This window comes from Fringilla coelebs (genome assembly GCF_963513975.1).
Source record: "Fringilla coelebs genome assembly, chromosome: 11".
Classification (NCBI taxonomy): domain Eukaryota; kingdom Metazoa; phylum Chordata; class Aves; order Passeriformes; family Fringillidae; genus Fringilla; species Fringilla coelebs.
In genome coordinates, this window is record NC_140037.1 from 5422308 (window position 1) to 5441185 (window position 18878).

General features: G+C 52.8%; 1 protein-coding gene across 1 annotated transcript; it reads right to left on the minus strand.

Moving 5' to 3' along the window:
- Positions 1 to 797: 797 nt before the first annotated feature.
- Positions 798 to 17924, minus strand: LOC311157822 (exocyst complex component 1-like; the record flags this gene model as incomplete). The annotated part of the gene is made up of 14 exons (XM_084212794.1): positions 798 to 953; positions 1909 to 2103; positions 4921 to 5120; positions 5951 to 6134; positions 7159 to 7399; positions 7505 to 7575; positions 8033 to 8134; positions 8285 to 8394; positions 12402 to 12495; positions 12732 to 12881; positions 13566 to 13675; positions 14134 to 14266; positions 15049 to 15276; positions 17841 to 17924. The coding sequence occupies 14 exons, from the start codon at positions 17922 to 17924 to the stop codon at positions 798 to 800; spliced, it is 2058 nt and encodes a 685-aa protein (XP_084068920.1).
- Between the last annotated feature and the right edge of the window lie 954 nt (positions 17925 to 18878).

An 18878-nucleotide genomic window follows, 5' to 3' on the forward strand; every position in this document is an offset into this window, starting at 1 on the left:
CACGTGAAATAAATAAAACAATCTTTGTCCTGTGGGGAAATATCAAGAAGTTCAAACTCCAGTTGTTTAGGAAGAAGGTTGTGACAGAAAGCATGTGAGCCCCATGACCATCCCAAGAAACAGAGACAACAGTTAAAGAATGGCAATATATTGGTGAGTTGCTGTAGGAAGATTCCTACAAAAATGGGTTAAAAGCAGGAATTCCCTGCAGGATTGGTTTGGATCTCTAGGAACTGCACATTTCTCCACTCCAGTTAAGATGGGAGTAAATCTGAGCTAAAAGCAATAAATCCATTAATATTTACAGCTCTGGACTTTCATCTGCTGGATGACTTTCAGTGGAGAGCTGTGGAGCAGCGGCGCCTGTTGGGATACCTGGATGTGGGAAACCTCACACTCAGAGTGCCTCAGTGGTTTAACCCTCTGGTTTAGCACAGGCTCGCTGAAATTCGAGCACAGAGAAGGAGAAAGTCCCTGGAGAGAAGACATTTTTCCATTGTGAATGTTTTGCTGAGCATTTGCAGCACCAGCGCTCAGTTTGGGGGAAATCTGAGGCTTGGAGTGTCATTTCCTGCTGGCAAAATGGTTTCCTGGAGCAGGGAAGTTGTGGTTTGGGTCTGGCAGCTCCACTTCCCCAAGAGAGATTTAGTCTAGGACTAACAGGCTGGAGATTGGGATTAAGTTCAGGGTAGGAACCCAAACATCCAACTTGGGAATGGTTTTGTGTTCAGCTCCTCAGAGGTGTGGCTGCAGACAAGGATTCCTGAGCCGCTCCTGACATCCAGAGAGCGATTTCCCTACATGTTGGACACGGTGATGGAGTTGAAGTAGCTCAGCAAGTCCTCCATGGTGAAGTCGAGGGCAATCCCTGCTCCTGCATAGCAGCGTTGGATGAGCTCTTCAAACTCTTGGTACTGCTGGATGAACCCCTGCTCCATGGCCTGCCACACCACCTGGAAAAGCAGAAACCGCTGCTCCATGGGCTGCCACACCACCTGGAAAACCAGAAACCCCTGCTCCATGGCCTGCCACACCACCTGGAAAAGCAGAAACCCCTGCTCCATGGGCTGCCACACCACCTGGAAAAGCAGAAACCCCTGCTCCATGGCCTGCCACACCACCTGGAAAAGCAGAAACCCTGCTCCATGGGCTGCCACACCACCTGGAAAAGCAGAAACCCCTCCTCCATGGCCTGCCACACTGCCTGGAAAACCAGAAACCCCTGCTCCATGGGCTGCCACAGCACCTGGAAAAGCAGAAACCCTTCTCCATGGGCTGCCACAGCACCTGGAAAAGCAGAAACCCCTGCTCCATGGGCTGCCACACCACCTGGAAAAGCAGAACTCTGCTCCATGGGCTGCCACAGCACCTGGAAAAGCAGAACTCTGCTCCATGGGCTGCCACAGCACCTGGAAAAGCAGAACTCTGCTCCATGGCCTGCCACAGCACCTGGAAAAGCAGAAACTCCGCTCCATGGACAGCCACAGCACTTGGAAAAGCAGAAACTCTGTTCCATGGGCTGCCACAGCACCTGGAAAACCAGAAACCCCTGCTCCATGGCCTGCCACACCACCTGGAAAAGCAGAAACCCCTGCTCCATGGGCTGCCACACCACCTGGAAAACCAGAAACCCCTGCTCCATGGGCTGCCACAGCACCTGGAAAAGCAGAAACCTGCTCCATGGGCTGCCACAGCACCTGGAAAAGCAGAACTCTGCTCCATGGGCTGCCACAGCACCTGGAAAAGCAGAAACCCCTGCTCCATGGGCTGCCACAGCACCTGGAAAAGCAGAAACCCCTGCTCCATGAGCTGCCACAGCACCTGGAAAAGCAAACCTCAGGTCCTTCCCCTGCCCCTGCAGCCCGAATCCCACCCATCCCAGTGTCACACCCATCCCACTCCAGTTACCGGCAGAAGATTTTCCTCTGGGGACAGATGTTTGTGGATTGTCCTGTAGAGGCTCTCCAGGCCCCTTTTGACTTCCTTGCCAGGATATTTTTCGATGACTTTCCGGAGTTCCTGCTTGCTGTAGGCCAGCTGGAAGCTGATCTCCTCTTCCTTCACCCCCTGAGCCAGGCGGGCCTTGACCCCCTCAAAGAAAAGCTGGGAAGGGAAGGAGATTCCCTGAGGAGCCATCCCAAGGTGGATTCCTGCACCAGGGCTGACACCTGAGCGCTGCCCTCAGCTCCCACGTCTAATTCAGCTGGAATTAAGAATTTAAGGATGTTTAATGGAGTGCTGGAGATTTTATTCTCCAGGAAAGCAGAACATAGGGAATTTCATGGTTCTCTCCCCTCCCTGATCAACAAGCAGCATCCCTAAGGGCTGCAGGCCCATGGAGCAATGGGACTGCTGGAAAATCCCTCCAGTTCCTTTGTGCTCCCCTCAATTTTCTCCCCACAGGGGGTTTGGAGCCAGAGATGGGGAATCCCAGAACCTGCAGAGGTGTAAAGCAAAACCAGAATTTTCTCAGTTCTCCTGACATCTCTGCCAGAACTGGACAGGACACTCCACATCTGCTGTAAAACAAGGGAGTAATCCCTTCCTTCATCCTCCTGTCTCTTCATGTAGCTCAAGAATCTGTTTGGGTATTCCAGCTGCAACTTGGTTGTGGAGAAATACCCTAAATCCCAAGGATTTTGAGTTCCCAAATGCATGAACTGTTTCCAAGAACCAGGAATTGGCCTCTGCATTGCTTGCACCTCTTTGTTCCTCTTCTTGGTGAAGAGAAACTGGGAGAGCTGGAGAAGGCCATGCCAGGATTTTCAGGTGCTCTCAAATCCCACTCACTTTGTTGTGAGAAATAAAATGATCCTTTCCCCTGGAAAAGGGAGGATTTGAAGCCATAGCAGAGCTCAGGTAGCACAAGACACGGAGCTGATTTTTCAGCCAAGCCAACAAATGTTTGACAGCAAGGACTGGAAACAAATTGGAAGTAACAGGTCCCATAAATAATTCCAGCTGAGCTCCATCTGCGAGACATTTTAGGGAGAGGGAAGGAGCGGAAGAGCTGCAGCCTCGGGAAGGAGGGAATGTCTGTTTGAGTTAGCAGAGCCAGATGCTCTTAGCTCAGTTAACAAAGCAGCCACTTGGGAAGGGCTGGATGGATCAGCCCAGGCAGCTGTGAAAAAAGAGCTGGGATCTGCCAGATGCCGGCACGCAACCGGAGTGGGAGTGGGAGCAAACTGGGAACAAACTGGGAACAAACTGGGAGAAAAACGGGAGCAAACTGAGGGCAAACTAGTAGCAAAATGGGAAAAAACTGGGAACAAACTGGGAGCAAACTGGAAACAAACTGGGAGCAAACTGAGAACAAACTGGGAGCAAACTGGGAGCAAACTGGAAACAACTGGGAGCAAACTGAGAACAAACTGGGCACAAACTGGGAAAAAACTGGGAGCAAACTGGGAGCAAAATGGGAAAAAACTGGGAACAAACTGGGAGCAAACTGGAAACAAACTGGGAAAAAAATGGGAACAAACTGAGAGCAAACTGAGAGCAAACTGGGAACAAATTGGGAGCAAACTGGGAGCAAACTAGGAACAAACTGGGAGCAAACTGGGAACAAACTGGGAACAAAATGGTAGCAAACTGGGAACAAAATGGTAGCAAACTGGGCACAAACTGGGAACAAACTGGGAACAAACTGGGAGCAAACTGGGAGCAAAATGGGAGCAAAATGGGAGCAAACTGGGAAAAAACTGGGAGCAGACTGGGAACAAACTGGAAACAAACTGGGAGCAAACTGTGAGCAAACTGGGAACAAACTGGGAACAAACTGGGAGCAAACTGGGAGCAAACTGGGAGCAAACTGGGAGCAAACTGGGAAAAAACTGGGAGCAAACTGGGAGCAAACTGGGAAAAAACTGGGAGCAAATTGGGAAAAAACTGGGAGCAAACTGGGAGCAAAATAGGAGCAAAATGGGAGCAAACTGGGAACAAACTGTGAGCAAACTGGGAACAAACTGTGAGCAAACTGGGAACAAACTGGGAGCAAACTGGGAGCAAAATAGGAGCAAACTGGGAAAAAACTGGGAACAAAATGGGAGCAAACTGGGAACAAACTGTGAGCAAACTGGGAACAAACTGGGAGCAAACTGGGAAAAAACTGGGAGCAAACAGAGCAAACTGGGAGCAAAATAGGAGCAAACTGGGAACAAACTGGGAGCAAGCTCCCCACCAATGCTTTGGAATTCTGCCCCCCATGTCTTGGTTCACCATTTGGAAATGGGCACGAGGACAAGGCAGCAGGAAAATGAAAAAGCCACACATGGTTTGGAGTGTCAGGAGAGGGAGTGGGAAAGGCTTCCCTGGGGGAGGGGAGGGCTGATCACACTGGGATGGTCAATCCAACCTGCCCAGGGATGGGATGGAGTCCCACCACCGGAGATTTCAGGGTGTGACTGGACAGGGAGCTGCAGAATCTCATCCAAGCAGTGAAGTTTGGGCTGGGTGATCCTTTGGGATCCCTTCCAGACTGGGATTCTGTGATGCTGCTGAGGTGGGACTGCACAGCCAGACCCAGGAGTGGTCAGGGAAGGGAACACTGGACAGGGCATTCCACATCTGCTGTAAAACCCAAGAATCTGTTTGGGTATTCCTGCTGCAATTTTGCTGTGGAGAAATACCCTAAATCCTAAGGATTTAGAGTTCCTATATGTACAGACTGTTTCCAAGAAGCAGGAATGGGCTCCTGCACTATTCACACCCTTGGTGTCTGTGCTCAGACTGGGAGAGCTGGAGAAGGCCATGCCAGGATTTTGGGAATCCCTGAGCAGAATGAAATCCAGGTGCTGTCATACCCTGTGACAACAAAGTCACACAATCCCAGTCTGCATCCAGGGCAGGGAGTTTTGCACACCAGTAAATCCAGAGTTTTGGGAGGAGCCCTGGAGGCCCAGGCCAGGGTCCTGCGCTCACCTTGAGCCTCTCCAGGGACTGGCCCACGTACGTGGTGATGTATTTCTCCATGTGCTCCCTGGACCTTTGCTTGGCTTCTCTCTTCTTGCCCTCCAGGCAGGGGATGTTCCTTTGGCACAGGAAGTTGTGGATGTGGTGGAAATTTTCCATCATCACCATATCCGTGTTCACCCTCAGGTTTGCTGAGGAGAGGCTGCTGACTGGAAAGGAAGGAGGCAGTCAGGTGTGGGGAGAAGCCCCTGCAGGCTCTCTGGAGGGATGTGCCTTTGGGATGGCTCATTTGAACCCTCTGACTTCAGAGGGAGTAATTATAACACAAATCCTGATCCCTGTCCATGATTCCCTGCCTGATCTGCTTCCCTGCCAACATTCCTGGAGCCCGGCAGGGCCATGTCCATGTATTTATCAGTGGGTCACCCCAGGCTCACCTGCAGGTGGGAGCTCTGCACCACCTCCTGAGCTGGGAATTCTGCAGCCCCTCAGGTCCTCTCCAGGCAGGAAAACAGGATATTTTACTGACAGGAAGCTGAGGGCTCCAGCTGGGACTACACAGGGATCAACTGGAAGCTCCCCGCCCCACTCTCCCAACCCCGGTCTCCCTACCGACACCCCTTGGTAGTTTTGGGGGAATTTTTCTGGCTCCCAAGACCTTGTAAGAAGAGACTGATCCGTGAGGAGCTCTCCCTCCACAGTGGGGTGGGAGATGTTGGAACTGGATCCAAAGCTGAGCCCTTGTGTGTAAGCTGAGCCCTGTCAGCCCGGGGCCCATCCCCCTGTGACAGAGCACCCAGAATTTGCCTGGTGCTCCCAGGACCTTGCTCAGAGAAAGGGGTTTGAGGTGCAGGCTCAGGGGACAGGCAGCTCCCCCCTGACACTCTTGGAATGTGCCTGGTGCTCCCAGGATCTTGTTTGGGCAGAGAGATTTCAGTGCTCAGGGGTAGGCAGCTCACCCTGCCCCGGTGGCCCACTGGTCACTCCTGCAGCTGCAGGGGGACATTTCCCACCCAGCACACCCAGCCTTGGCACTCACTGCTGCTGAAGACGCTGCTGGCCAGCCTGAGCTGGGCCTTGTCCAGCTCCCCCCGGCGCTGGGATGTCTGGAACACCTCCTCAGAGAGGACCACGAGCTCCTGGAAGCGGCTGACACAGGGCAGGATCCCCCCTCTCGTCCTGCTGGCAGCCTTGGCCTCCTCCATCTCCTTGCACAAGGTGCCCTGAGAATGACACAGAGGTGGCACCCTCAGATCTGACCTTGTTTGGAGGAGCACAGGCTGGGAAACAGGGCAAGGAGCTGGGTTTGGGAGGGTTTCTGCCATTTGCAATGCATTCTGCAATCCCAAGGGATGGGATGCTCCATGTTGGAGGCTGGCATGGAGCTGTGCCATTGGCAGGGGCTGCCCAGGGAGCTTTGGGGTCCCCATCCCTGGAGGTGTCCAAGGAACACCTGGATGTGGCACTCAGAGCTCTGGGCTGGGGACAAGCTGGGGATTGGCCACAGCTTGGGCCCAGTGATTGTGGGGGTCGTCTCCAGCCTCCATGGTTCTGTTTGGGAGGTTCTGGAAGAGGTCAAACATCCCTCAGGTCTATTGGGCTCCCTGTGGGAACTCAGCACATCGCTCCAAATGTCCAGAGATACCGAGAGAACCCTGGGGGGCTCGGAGGTCCTGGAATGTTGCCAAAAGCACCTGGTGGCTTGACTTGGACCCTTCTAGGGATGTGCCACCTGTGTATGAGGACATGGGAGTCACTCAGGTTTGAATGGTGCAGAAACAATACAATTATAGGGTGAAACATGGATTTTAAGGTTTTGGTACAGGGGGGTTATGGAGACAAGATGGAGGAATTTGGGCCTGTCTCGTGATTCTTCTTTCTTCTTCTTGTCATGCATTTTCTGTGTGATGTTGGCACTTGTGGATAGGTTCATGGTGAAGGTACACTTGTTAATAAGAATGATAAGTATTGGGGATAAAAGGTAAATATGATTTACGTAGGTTTTGTTATAAAAAGACACGACTGCCCTGTGGGTGGTCAGAGTGCCTTTGGCTGCCTTGCTGGTCAGATCCCGGCTGGGCAGAGAGAAAATTTTGTAGATAAGAAATAATAAACAACTTTGAAGACCGAAAATCAGAGAGTCCAGCCTCGTCCTTTGAAGCCCGATCGGAACGAGCCATCCTGCGCGTGTCTGGGCAGACAGACAAGAGCCAGCCCGGACAGCTCCCTCCCACCATGCACACTCACAATGCATTTGTTGAAGTTGCTCTTGGCCAGGAGCAGCAGGTTCCCCAGGAGGGTGTGGAGGAAGGATGAGGAGGGAGCTGAGGAAGGGCCCCCGGCCCCAAGCACGGAGTCAGTCAGGGTCACCAGGACCTGCAGGCAGCCCAGGGGGTGAACCTTGCTGCAGACATCCAGAAATGCCCGCAGCTCCGGCTCCAGGCAGCTGAAGATCTCACTCAGCAGTTGGGCTGTGGCTTCTTCTGGCCTTAAAAACCAAACCAAAATCATGGGAAAGGTCAGAATTAACTGGGAGGGGACACTTCAGCCTGTGTCCCCTCAGAGCACCCAGGGTATCCCATCCCCCACGTACTGGCTCTGGCTCTTGGTGCAAGGAGGATCCTCTGGAGGTGCCATGGGCTCTCCTGCCTTAGTGGCAGATCCCTGAAAAAAGATTAGAGTGGAAATTATCAAAGGATCCCTGAGTGGTTTGGGATGGGCCCCAGAACCCCTGCCCTGGGCAGGGACACCTTCCACTGTCCCAGGCTGCTCCAAGCTCTGGGATCCAGGGGCAGCCACAGCTGCTCTGGGAATGCTATCCCAACACCACCCCACCCTCACACGGAGGAATTCCTTCTCAACATCCCAGCTAAACCCACCAAATGATGATTTGTCTGCTCTCCCTCAGCCAGGAAAATGAGCTCTGGATTTATTTCTGCCTCTTGTTTAATGCTTGGAGACCCCTGATTTTCCTGGAGCTGTGAATTAAATTCCATTTAATTCTCCTCTTAAGCTTTCCCACTGCTGGTTCCTGGAGGATGAGAGCCCAGGAGAGCCCAGGTACCCATGGATGTGCCAGGCTGGGAAATGGTCCTGGAGAGGACACGGTGCTCAGCCTCACCTCCAGCTCCACGGAGCCACAGCCGAGGCAGAAGAATTCCTGCAGGAATTGCTGCTCCGAGGCGCAGAGGGGCTGCAGCTCGCTCAGCACCTGCTCCAGCACCTGCTGAGAAACCACCTTTGGTCTGGGGACCCTCTGGGACTCACTGGGGACACCAGAGCAGCTCCGTGCCCACCTGAGGGGAGCACAGGGAGAGCTCAGGCTCTGCTCCAGGGAGGGAGGTGGGACTGCTGAGAGCCCTCAGCTCCTTACCCTGCTCACGTTCCCCCTGGCCAGGGCGTCCTCCTGGCTGTCCCTGCTCCTGGCGAGGCTCCACCACGGCTGCCTGCTCCCTGCTGGCTTCTCCCACGTCTCCTGCAGACCTGCACGGGGTGTGGGGTGTCAGAAACCTCCTCCCTTTTTTTTTTTTCTCTGCCTTCTCACCTGTTTCTCCCCATTTTTCATTATTTTTATATCATTAAACTGCCTTTTGATTTCACTGATTGAGGTGTTTATCCCTTTGCTGCCTTGTGCTTACTCCTGACAGCTGGGTTGTGGCAAATCCCAGGGGATAAGAGAACAGATCAGCACAAAAACCTGCAAAAGCCTCAGGAAAATTGTTTGGTGCTTAATTTTGATTGTAAATTGTGATTAAAAAATATCCAGGGGAGGTGGGAATGGCTTTTTCTCAAAAAATGCCCTTTTAAAATTAAAATCTTTCACCTGGAAATAAAAATATTTCTCCAACATTGGCAGTTTTAGCACTGGGGGCTTGGCCTGAATGGAAAAGTTGAAAAAAATCCTTTGAAAGATGTGTTTAAAAAACATTTTTCTACTCCCTGAAAGGAATCAGTGGGGAAACATCCAGATTATTTCCTAATTATTTCCAGAAATGGGAATCATTCCCCTATTCCAAATGTTCTGGGGGAGTCAGGTCACCTCTCCAGCAGTCATAGTATCTCAAACATCCTTATTTGAGCCATTCCTGAAGGGTTTTCCCTTTGGGAAGGATTTGGGAGCTCCACACTGAGCAGGGATGAGGGATGAGCCAGCCCTGCTCATGACCTCAGCCTTGCTAAAACCAGGACTAAATTAAGGAGCTGTTTCTTAGCCTTTTTCTCACCATTTCATTATAATTTCACCAGCTGGGAAGTGGCAAAACCAGGAAAAAAAAAATCTTCTAACAGCAAATGGGAAAGAATTTAACAAGCCTACAGAAAATAGAATGGCAAAATGAGAAAGGACTTAATTACAGGCCCCTAATTAATTATAAACAGCTCGAGGTTGCCTTTTAAACTCTCCCATCACATAAGGCAAGAAATCAGCAGGTGGTGCCATAAAGAAAATCCTTTATGAGAGAATCAGCCCAAAAAATTTACTGGGATAATCAGGAGAAAGGAAATGGCCTGGAGACCTGGACTGGGATATTTTCCAGCAGGGATGAGGGATGTTTTGAGGCAGGGATGAGGGATGTTTTGGGGCAGGGAGGAGGGATGTTTTACAGCATGGATGAGGGATGTTTTGGGGCAGGGATGAGGGATGTTTTGGGGCAGGGAGGAGGGATGTTTTGGGGCAGGGAGGAGGGATGTTTTGGGGCAGGAATGGGGGATGTTTTGGGGCAGGGATGAGGGATGTTTTGGGGCAGGAATGGGGGATGTTTTGGGGCAGGAATGGGGGATGTTTTGGGGCAGGGAGGAGGGATGTTTTGGGGCAGGGAGGAGGGATGTTTTGGGGCAGGGATGAGGGATGTTTTGGGGCAGGGAGGAGGGATGTTTTGGGGCAGGGAGGAGGGATGTTTTGGGGCAGGGAGGAGGGATGTTTTGGAGCAGGGATGAGGGATGTTTTGAGGCAGGGATGAGGGATGTTTTGGGGCAGGGATGAGGGATGTTTTGGGGCAGGGATGAGGGATGTTTTGGGGCAGGGAGGAGGGATGTTTTGGGGCAGGGAGGAGGGATGTTTTGGGGCAGGGAGGAGGGATGTTTTGGGGCAGGCAGGAGGGATATTTTCCAGCAGGGATGAGGGATGTTTTGAGGCAGGGAGGAGGGATGTTTTGGGGCAGGGATGAGGGATATTTTACAGCATGGATGAGGGATGTTTTGGGGCATGGATGAGGGATGTTTTGAGGCAGGGAGGAGGGATGTTTTGGGGCAGGGATGAGGGATGTTTTGGGGCATGGATGAGGGATGTGTTGGGGCAGGGATGAGGGATGTGTTGGGGCAGGGATGAGGGATGTTTTGGGGCAGGGATGAGGGATGTGTTGGGACAGGTTTCCTCACAGCTCGGGCTCCAGCCATGAGCAGGAAGGACCTTGGATGAGGTTCCTGCAGAAGCCCCGCACAGCCAAAGCTGCCCTGCCAGCCCTCCCGGGTCAGCCAGCTCTGCAGGAATGCTGCAGGGAGCAGGGACAGCCCTGGGCAGCCTCCTGCAGTGTGTGCAGCCCCCTGAGAGCCACAGTGGGAATTCTGGCCTGTGCTGGAGCTGGGAAGGGGTCACCTTCCCCTGCTGTCCCCCTGCTCTGCCCCCAGCGCCGCAGAGACGGCACAGAGAGCTCGGCCGGGACACCGCCAGCCCCGGGGAAGGTGCCACCACCTCTGTGGGCACAACTTGCTAAAAATTCCTCCTTCTCTCACGAACTGGGAGGTTGTTCCAATGTTCTGTTCACATCGAGGATGGGCTGAGCAGCCCCTGGGGCTTTCTGCCTGTCCCAGACCTGTCCTCACCCTCTGGAGCAGAGTGGGGACACTCCAGGACAACAAAATTCACCCTGTCCTGCCCGTGGAGCAGCCCCAGTGCTGGGCAGACACTTTGGGCTGATTTCCACTGGAGCAGGATCACCTTGCAGCCTTCCAAGGTTTTTTTCCTGGGGTTTAATCCCTCCTGGTTTACAGGATTTAAAGATGGATAAAATAGAGAAAGGAAATCCCAGTTTTAATGTTTATGGAAGGGGATGGGGCAGACTGGCTGCCACACATGCCCTGCACCACCTTTTGTTTAATTTAACAACTTTACTCCCATAAATGGTCAAGTGGTGCCCATTAGGTGCCATTAGGACTATTTAGGTGAAATTTTCCTCCTTTTTTTTCACGGATTGCCGTGCAGGTGTTTGTGTCAGCACTCCCCATCCTGCTTTGATCCCAGGGTTTGAGGTGCCCTGTTTTCCCAGCAGCTGAGTGTCTTTCCCAGGGGGAGTGATGCTGGGCAGGAGGAGCTGGAGGGGGTGGTGGGGAGGTTTTGGCTGTGAGGAACCCCAAAAGTGGGAGCCACCAACCCCATTCCCTTCCCTCAGCTCCATCCCCTGGCTTGGGATCTGGACTCCAGTGCTGAAGGAAGAGCAGAGCGGGAAGTGCTGACTCTGATGGACAAAACACACCAGCCTGACCTTCAAACTGGGCCAAACTGGCCTGGAAATTTCCATTACAGCCCTTTGTTTTGCTGAGGGAAAATGTGACTTGTGGGCCATAAAAAATTTCCAGAGGAGACAGATCAGTTTCTCTTTTTATCTTCAGAAACACCTGACTGGAATATTTTGAGTCAGCCCCAGCGATTTTGGTGGAAATGAGCACCTTGGGACAGCAAGGCCTGGCAGTCAGCTCACTGTGAAATCATTCCATAAATATTGCTGTGAATTCCCTCTGTCTTCTGGGACAGGCTTCCCCCTGCAGGGGAAAGTGTCCGGGGAATTTTGCATGAAATATGGACCGGGCTTTAGAGAATCCTAAAATCCAGGAATGCTTTGGGCTGGGATGACCAAAAAATCATCTCATTCCACCCCTGCCACGGGCAGGGACACTCAGCTCACTATCCCAGGGTGTTCCAAGCCTGTCTGACGTGGTCTGGAGCACTTCCAGGGGTGGGAGAGGTACAGGATCCTCCTGGAGCCTTCTCCAGACTGAGCAACCCCAGATCCCTCAGCGTGTCCTCACGGGAGGGGAGCTCCAGCCCTTGGAGCAGATCAAGGCAAGGGAAGAGAAAACCTGGTGGGGTTTTTTCAGGAGATAATGGTGGAGTGGGAATCTTTGAGAGTCAGGGAGAAGGGAGCTGACAACAGGTTTTGTTTTCCAGGCTTTTCTACGTCCCCCTCTCTCTCCTGTGGCTGCTTGGAACACGATCCCAGCCACCAGTGGGTCATTGCTGAGCCCTGCACAGGGAAGGGCACAAAAGCTCCGGCTCTGAGGAGCAGCTGAACAAAAGTGGGGAATTCATGGAGCCGAGGCTCTCACCAACACTGCCTGGTGTGGAGCAGAGCTGGCTTTTCCCACCCTGCCACCTGCACAGCCAGGAAATAAAGTCCTGGAGCCAGCCTGGGGAGCCACCCGTGCTGGAGGTGGCTGTCACCAAACCCTGCCAAACCCTGCCCAGCAGCACAGAGGGCAGATTTTGAACCACTCACTTCCTTTTCTTCTTCCTGACAGGGACATCTTGGCCTGTTCAAAAAGGGCTTTGATTTCCCGCTCATAGAGCCTGCCAAGGTTCTGGGAATACACCTGGAATGGGGAGGAAAGGCCAGGTAAGAGCAAAAAGTCCAGAATTGGGAATTTCAGACCTTTCACTTCAGCACAGCCCTGGCACCCCCCAGCTTCCTGCTGGGCACAGAGCTCCAGCCCCAGCAGGACCAAGCTCTGGAAGCTCAGGTGGGAGCCAGGTCCCCCAGGAATTCCCCAGCTGCACCTGCCTGTTCCCAGGGAAGGTTTGCAGTGGCTGCTGAGGGATCCAGCCCTACCTTGGGGAGGTCCCAGAACAGAGCAGGGCTGGTGCTCCTCAGCCAGGCCACGAGTGGGGTGTAGGGCAGCAGCTCCTCGTGGTGGGGGCCATGGCTCGGGGCAGCCACGGCGCCAACGGGGGCACCAAGAGCAGGGGCCTGGGAATTGCCCTGAAGGGAGAGAAATGACAGGAAAAATTCGCATAAAACAGCCTTGAAAATCTGCTGGGACACTGCACCCGCAGGGCTGTGCGGGTGGGATTGGAGTGGGGCAGGTTCAGAGCAGATCCAGATGGAAAAGTTTGCTCTGGGATGTGCCCAGCCAAGGTCTGCAAATCTCCAAGGATGGAAATCCCACAGCTCCTTCCCAGCTCCCTTCTCAGAACCACTGCTTGAAAGCAAACGCTGAGGATTTAAGGAAGTAAGGATTTGGGAATTGCTCCTTTCCACAGAAGGAAATCTCTGGGATTGCTGCCCACAGTCCATCAAATCTTTTAAACTGCCGGACCAGTACTGGGAGGTGTTAACCAAAGGGTTTACCCTGGGGTTTTAGGTTACAAACAGATCAACAACTCCCAAAATAAAATAAGAAAACCTAAATGAAAAATCTCCAGACCTAAGGACTTAAGGAATGTCACCAGAGGTATTTTGAGAGCATGGATTTCTCCTCCATCCCTGGAAAATTAACCTGAGGACTGAAGGACAATGGCAAGGGGAAGGTATGTGGGAAGATCTCTTTGCAGAGACAATTTGGGAAAATCCTGTCACAGCAGCATCTCCTGCACCACCGGCCTGACCTCCCCAGAATGTTCCAATTTCCCAGGATTTCAGGCTGCCATGAAGAGTGGAGCCCACCTGCAGTTCAAAGATGTTGGTGATGTGGTTGATGAAGGAGCTCTCGAAGTTTTGCTTGAGGGTTTCAAACAGGATCAGCTGCTCTGCAACCGCCTGCAGCTTCCGGTAACCTCGAGGGAAAAAAAGGATAGTTTGGGATTTGAGGGGATCTGGGGAAGGGGCAGACCCACCTCCCTCAGAAAACTGGGAACTCAGACAGAAGTCTTGAGATAAATCCACCCAAAAGCTGATGAAGGGGCAAAAGCTTTCCTGTAGTACCAAGGAAATACAGACAAGGAGTGGAAAATCAAATTTAAAAAATAAAAATAATCCCTGAGCCCAGCCTCAGCCAAGGAGACACGCCCAGTCTCACCACAAGGAAAACTTGGGATTTCCTGCCAGGATCAAGTCCCTGCACACCTCCAGGGATCCAAAACCTCCCACATCCTGCCACAATGAACTGCAGCTTTCCACGCTGGAGCACCCACCAGGATTTCCAACCACAGCTTCCCCAGCTCCTTCCCCAGCTCCAAGAGGTGTCCACCCCTGGCAGGGTGATCCCGTGGGAGGAATCCCTGCTCCTACTCACAGGGGGGGATGGGAAGCTCCATGCAGGAGGACAGAGCCTGTGCTGCAGCCGTGCAGGCTCCGATGGCTGCGGGGCTGGACAGATCCGCCCGGCTCAGGGCGGCTCGGTGCTCCCTGCTCAGCTGCAGCTGGCTCTGCAACACAGCCAGAGAGCTCAGCCCCTCACCCCTCCCATTCCAGCCCTTCCCAGCCCTTCCCGTCCATTCCCATCCCTTCCCGTCCCTTCTCATCCATTCCATCCATTCCTATCCCTTCTCATCCATTCCCATCCCTTCCCATTCATTCCATCCCTTCCCATCCCTTCTCATCCCTTCCCATCCCTTCTCATCCTTTCCCATCCCTTCCCATCCATTCCAATCCATTCCCGTCCTCTCCCATCGATTCCCATCCCTTCTCATCCCTTCCCATCCCTTCCCATCCCCTCCCATCCCTTCCCATCCTTTCCCATCCCACTGGGAATGCTGCTGGCTGGAGCAGCTGAGGGCTGCCCTCATCAGCAGATGCTGTGTCCATCTGAAAATCCATGGAAGTCCCCATGAAAACCAATGTTCTGCTCAGAAACAGCTGCAGTGCTGGCTGAGGAAGGCCTGGTGTTGCAAGCTCTGCCTCTCATTAATTAATTAGTTCATTAATTGTTGGTTTTGTATTCCCAGGTCATGGGTATTTCATCAGCTTTGTCATTCCTAGTCCTGCCCTGGAAAAGGCCTTTCAGAGACCCCTCTGGGTCGTGGTGAGGTCCCTGCACATCCCAGCCCTTCTCTGTCCATCCTCACCTTACAGCCCCATCCCCATTTCCCAGCCAGAGGAGCTCCACTACCCTTGCAGACAATCAGAACTTTCAGTGTTTAAAATTCCCTGGAAGTTTTTCCCAGCAGATTCAGCAGCTGAAGATTAATGTCCTTGCGAGCCCACGCACCGTGAGGAGCAGGATCTCATCCATCAGCTGGCTCCTGTTGGAGGCGAGGCGCTGCAGCAGGGAGTTTTCCCGGTGGATGTGATCCATCTGCTGCCTCACAGCCCCCAGCAGCTCATCACACACCTGCAGGGTCTCCTCCACCCGGGACACCTCGGCCAGGGCCTCCTCAAGGGCGCTCATCAGCTGGGCTGCCTGCTGCTCCGAGGAGATGATGGCTCGGAGGTTGGCCTGTGGCAAGCAGGAGCAGAGGGACTCAGAGCTTGGCAGGGGACAAATGTCCTGTCAAATGTCCTGGGGTCCAATGTCCTGTCTCTCCCCCTCCTGAGGCACGGCAGGGATTGTGTCACTGTAACCTGCAGGGTGTTGGTGGAAGTGCCACTGTCCTACCTTGGCCAAATGCCACCTGCATGTCCCCAGGGCCAGGGCACACAGAACCCTGCCCTGGGCAAGGTGTTCCCTCAGGGCACTTCCAGAAAATTCCTGAGGAGTGTCCAGGAAAATCTGGCCATGAGCAGAAAAATCTCCATCAGTTTAGAGAGGCCACCAAGCCCTGCTGGTTGTGTGTCCTGGGAATGTGTCACTGCAGGGAGTGTCCAACCCTCCCCTCCACAAGTGGTGCAGTCTCCTGGGGACCTGAGTGTCCATCCCACAAGATTTCAGAGAATCCCAGTCTGGTTTGGGCTGGGAAGGGACCTTAAAGCTCTTCCCATCCCACTCCAAGGCAGGGACACCTCCCACTGCCCCAGGCTGCTCCCAGCCCCAGTGTCCAGCACTGCCAGGGATCCAGGGGCAGCCCCAGCTGCTCTGGGCACCCTGTGCCAGGGCCTGCCCACCCTGCCAGGGAACAATTCCCAATTCCCAATCTCCCATCCATCCCTGCCCTCTGGCAGTGGGAGCCATTCCCTGGGTCCTGTCCCTCCATCCTTGTCCCCAGTCCCCCTGCAGCTCTCCTGGAGCCCCTTCAGGCCCTGGCTCTGAGCTCCCCTCTCCAGGTGGACACCCCCAGCTTTCCCACCCTCTCTCACCCTGGACACTCATCTCCAAAAGCACCAGCCATGCTCCTCATTCTGCTTCCCTGCCACATGCTGGGACCCCATCCCATCCCACCAGCTCTGCCCAGAGCTTCCCAATCATTAATTGCTCTTTAATTAGAGCCAGAAGCCTCCCCCACGCCTGTCCCTGCCACTCCTTCAGGCTGTCACCCTGGGGAGCATCCCCGGTGACATTGATGGGACAGTGCTGTGGGAAGGGGCTCTCCAGAGGCTCCAGGAACAGGAATATAACCCAGCTACAGCACAGAGCTGCTGGGAGCCGCCTGCAGTTCCACATGTGCTGGGATCCTGGAATTCTGGAGGAATATCAATGTCCAAATCAGAGCCTTTGGCCTCCCGGTGTCCCGGCCGTGCCGTCCTTGCCTTTGGAGAAATCAACTTTTCCTTGCTGCCAGTGCAGGGATTTCTGTGATTCCCAGAACAGGTGGGTTAGAGGAGGGTGATTAATATGGGAGAGGAAGCCAAGGTGCTATCACTGGGATGTGGGGAAAACGCTGAAATGGATGCATGTGCTGGTCTATCTTGAGGGGATTAATAACATTTAATATTGGAGATTAGGGCTCAGAAATGGAAATGCTCATTAATTAATTTGTATTAGAGGGAAGTCACATTTATTCATTAGAGGGCATTAAAATAATGTATTCAATGGTGCCTTTCATCTCAAAAAAACTTAATAAAGATGTATTTGCTGCTCTCCCAGGGTGTTTTACAGCTGGGAACAGTCACAAAGTGCCTGAATTCCTTGCCAGGAGCTGGCAGGAACAAACCTCAGGAGTTTGGGCTTCCAGATTAACTTCCAAGTGTAATAAATCATATATGGGAATACAGCAAGCTCTGCAGCTAAAGGAGGTTCGATTTAGGGTTTGTGGTTTCTTGTAGGGTTTAGGATATTTCCTTTGGCTTATTTTTCCTCCTTTTTCCTTGGCTACCAACCATAAAATCCCAGATATTTTAGCAGGAGATAAGTGCTCAAAGCAGCTTTCCTAGGTCTTTTGTTCCAGCACTTAAAGGAGAAATTTCCTCTGCAGAAATGCAATAAATCACAGCAACTCAAATGGAGTCAGTAAAGCTCAGTAGTCAAAAGTCATGGAATAGTTGGGGTTGGAAAGGACCCTAAAGCCATCCAGTTCCATCCACCCAGGGGTGGGAGCCAGGGATGCTGAAGGATCCTCTTCCAGGGGACCCTTGAGCTCCTCAGTTTCATTTCCTCCCTTTCTCTTCCAAATCCATGGAAAACCACAGAATCCTGGAACGGTTTGGGATGGGAGGGACCTTAAAGCCCATTTTGTTCCAACACCTTCCACCATCCCAGGCTGCTCCCAGCCCCATCCAACCTGGCCTTTGGCATTTCCAGGGATCCAGGGGCAGCCCCAGCTTCTCTGGGTGCCTGTGCCAGGGCCTCCCCACCCTCACCAGGAATTCTGGAAATATCCTGTGCCTTTTCCACTGGCCCTTCCTACTGGTTTATATTTTCCTTTTCAATCTCCTTCCAGCTCTGTTTCATTTTAATCCCCTTTTCACTCTCCTTGGATCCTGCTTTTCCTTCTGTAGGGACCCCTTTTGTCCTTTCCCCTTCCTCAGCAAGCCCCAGAGTACCCCACACCCCAGCACCCCACAGTCAGACCCTGAACCTGAACTTCCTCTTCCCCTTCCTCCTGGAATTTCTCCCCGAGCAAAGGGAAGAGCTGCTGATGCCCAGAGACTCAGCCCCTCCTTCTGGGCCCTCCATGGCTCCATTACCTCCTCCAGCCCCCGCAGCTCCCGATCCAGGTGCTCAGCAAAGGCCACGGAGTGGCTCAGCAGGGGCTCCTCGTGCTCCTCCATCAGCGCCAGCACGGCCGCAGCCTCCGCCGCGCTCAGCCCCTGGAAGGCACTCGGCCCCTCCTGGAAGGCACTGGGTTCCTCCTGGAAGGCACTGGGTTCCTCCTGGAAGGCACTGGGTTCCTCCTGGAAGGCACTGGGTTCCTCCTGGAAGGCACTCGGCCCCTCCTGCCCATCCTGCTGCATCCCCAGGGCCGCAGCTCTCTCCACAGACAGACCAGGCACAGCTCTCTCTCAGAGTTTTTCCTGGGCAAGGCAGTGAGAAGCACAGAGAGAAGAAGAGTGTGGTGGTGTTTGAGGGTCCCCAGGATGAGGGAAGAGATGAGAGTCTTGACTCCGTGTTTCAGAAGGATGATTTATTATTTTAGGATATATATTATATTAAAAGAAAATTATATACTAAAACTATACTTGAGAAAGGAGGCATCAGAAGGCCAGCAAAGAATGAATAATAAAAACGTGTGACTGCTCACAGCCTCGACACAGCTGGACCATGACTGGTCATCAAGTGAAAACAATCCACATGAGACCAACCAAAGATGCACCTGTCAGTAAACCATCTCCAAACCAATTCCACAGCCATCAGGCAGTTATTGTTTACGTTTCTTTTCTGAGGCTTCTCTGCTCCTCAGGAGAAAAATCCTAGCAAAAGGATTTTCATAAAATATCACAGTGACAGAAGAGAAAACAATTCTTATCTCTCCTTGCTGCTCCTGTTGTTTTTGCACATGTGGAATGTGTTATGGAGATTGTTTGCCCAAAGGGATTTGTTAATTGGACACCAGTGAGAGTTGTTTTAATTCCTTGGCCAATTGGGTCAAAGCTGTGTTCTGACTGTCTCTGACAGTCACGGGTCTTTCTTTAGTATCTTAGTAGTATAGTATCTTTCTAGTATGGTAGGGTATCTCTTTAGTGTGTAATTTAGTATAGTATTAGTGTGATATAGTATAGCTTAAT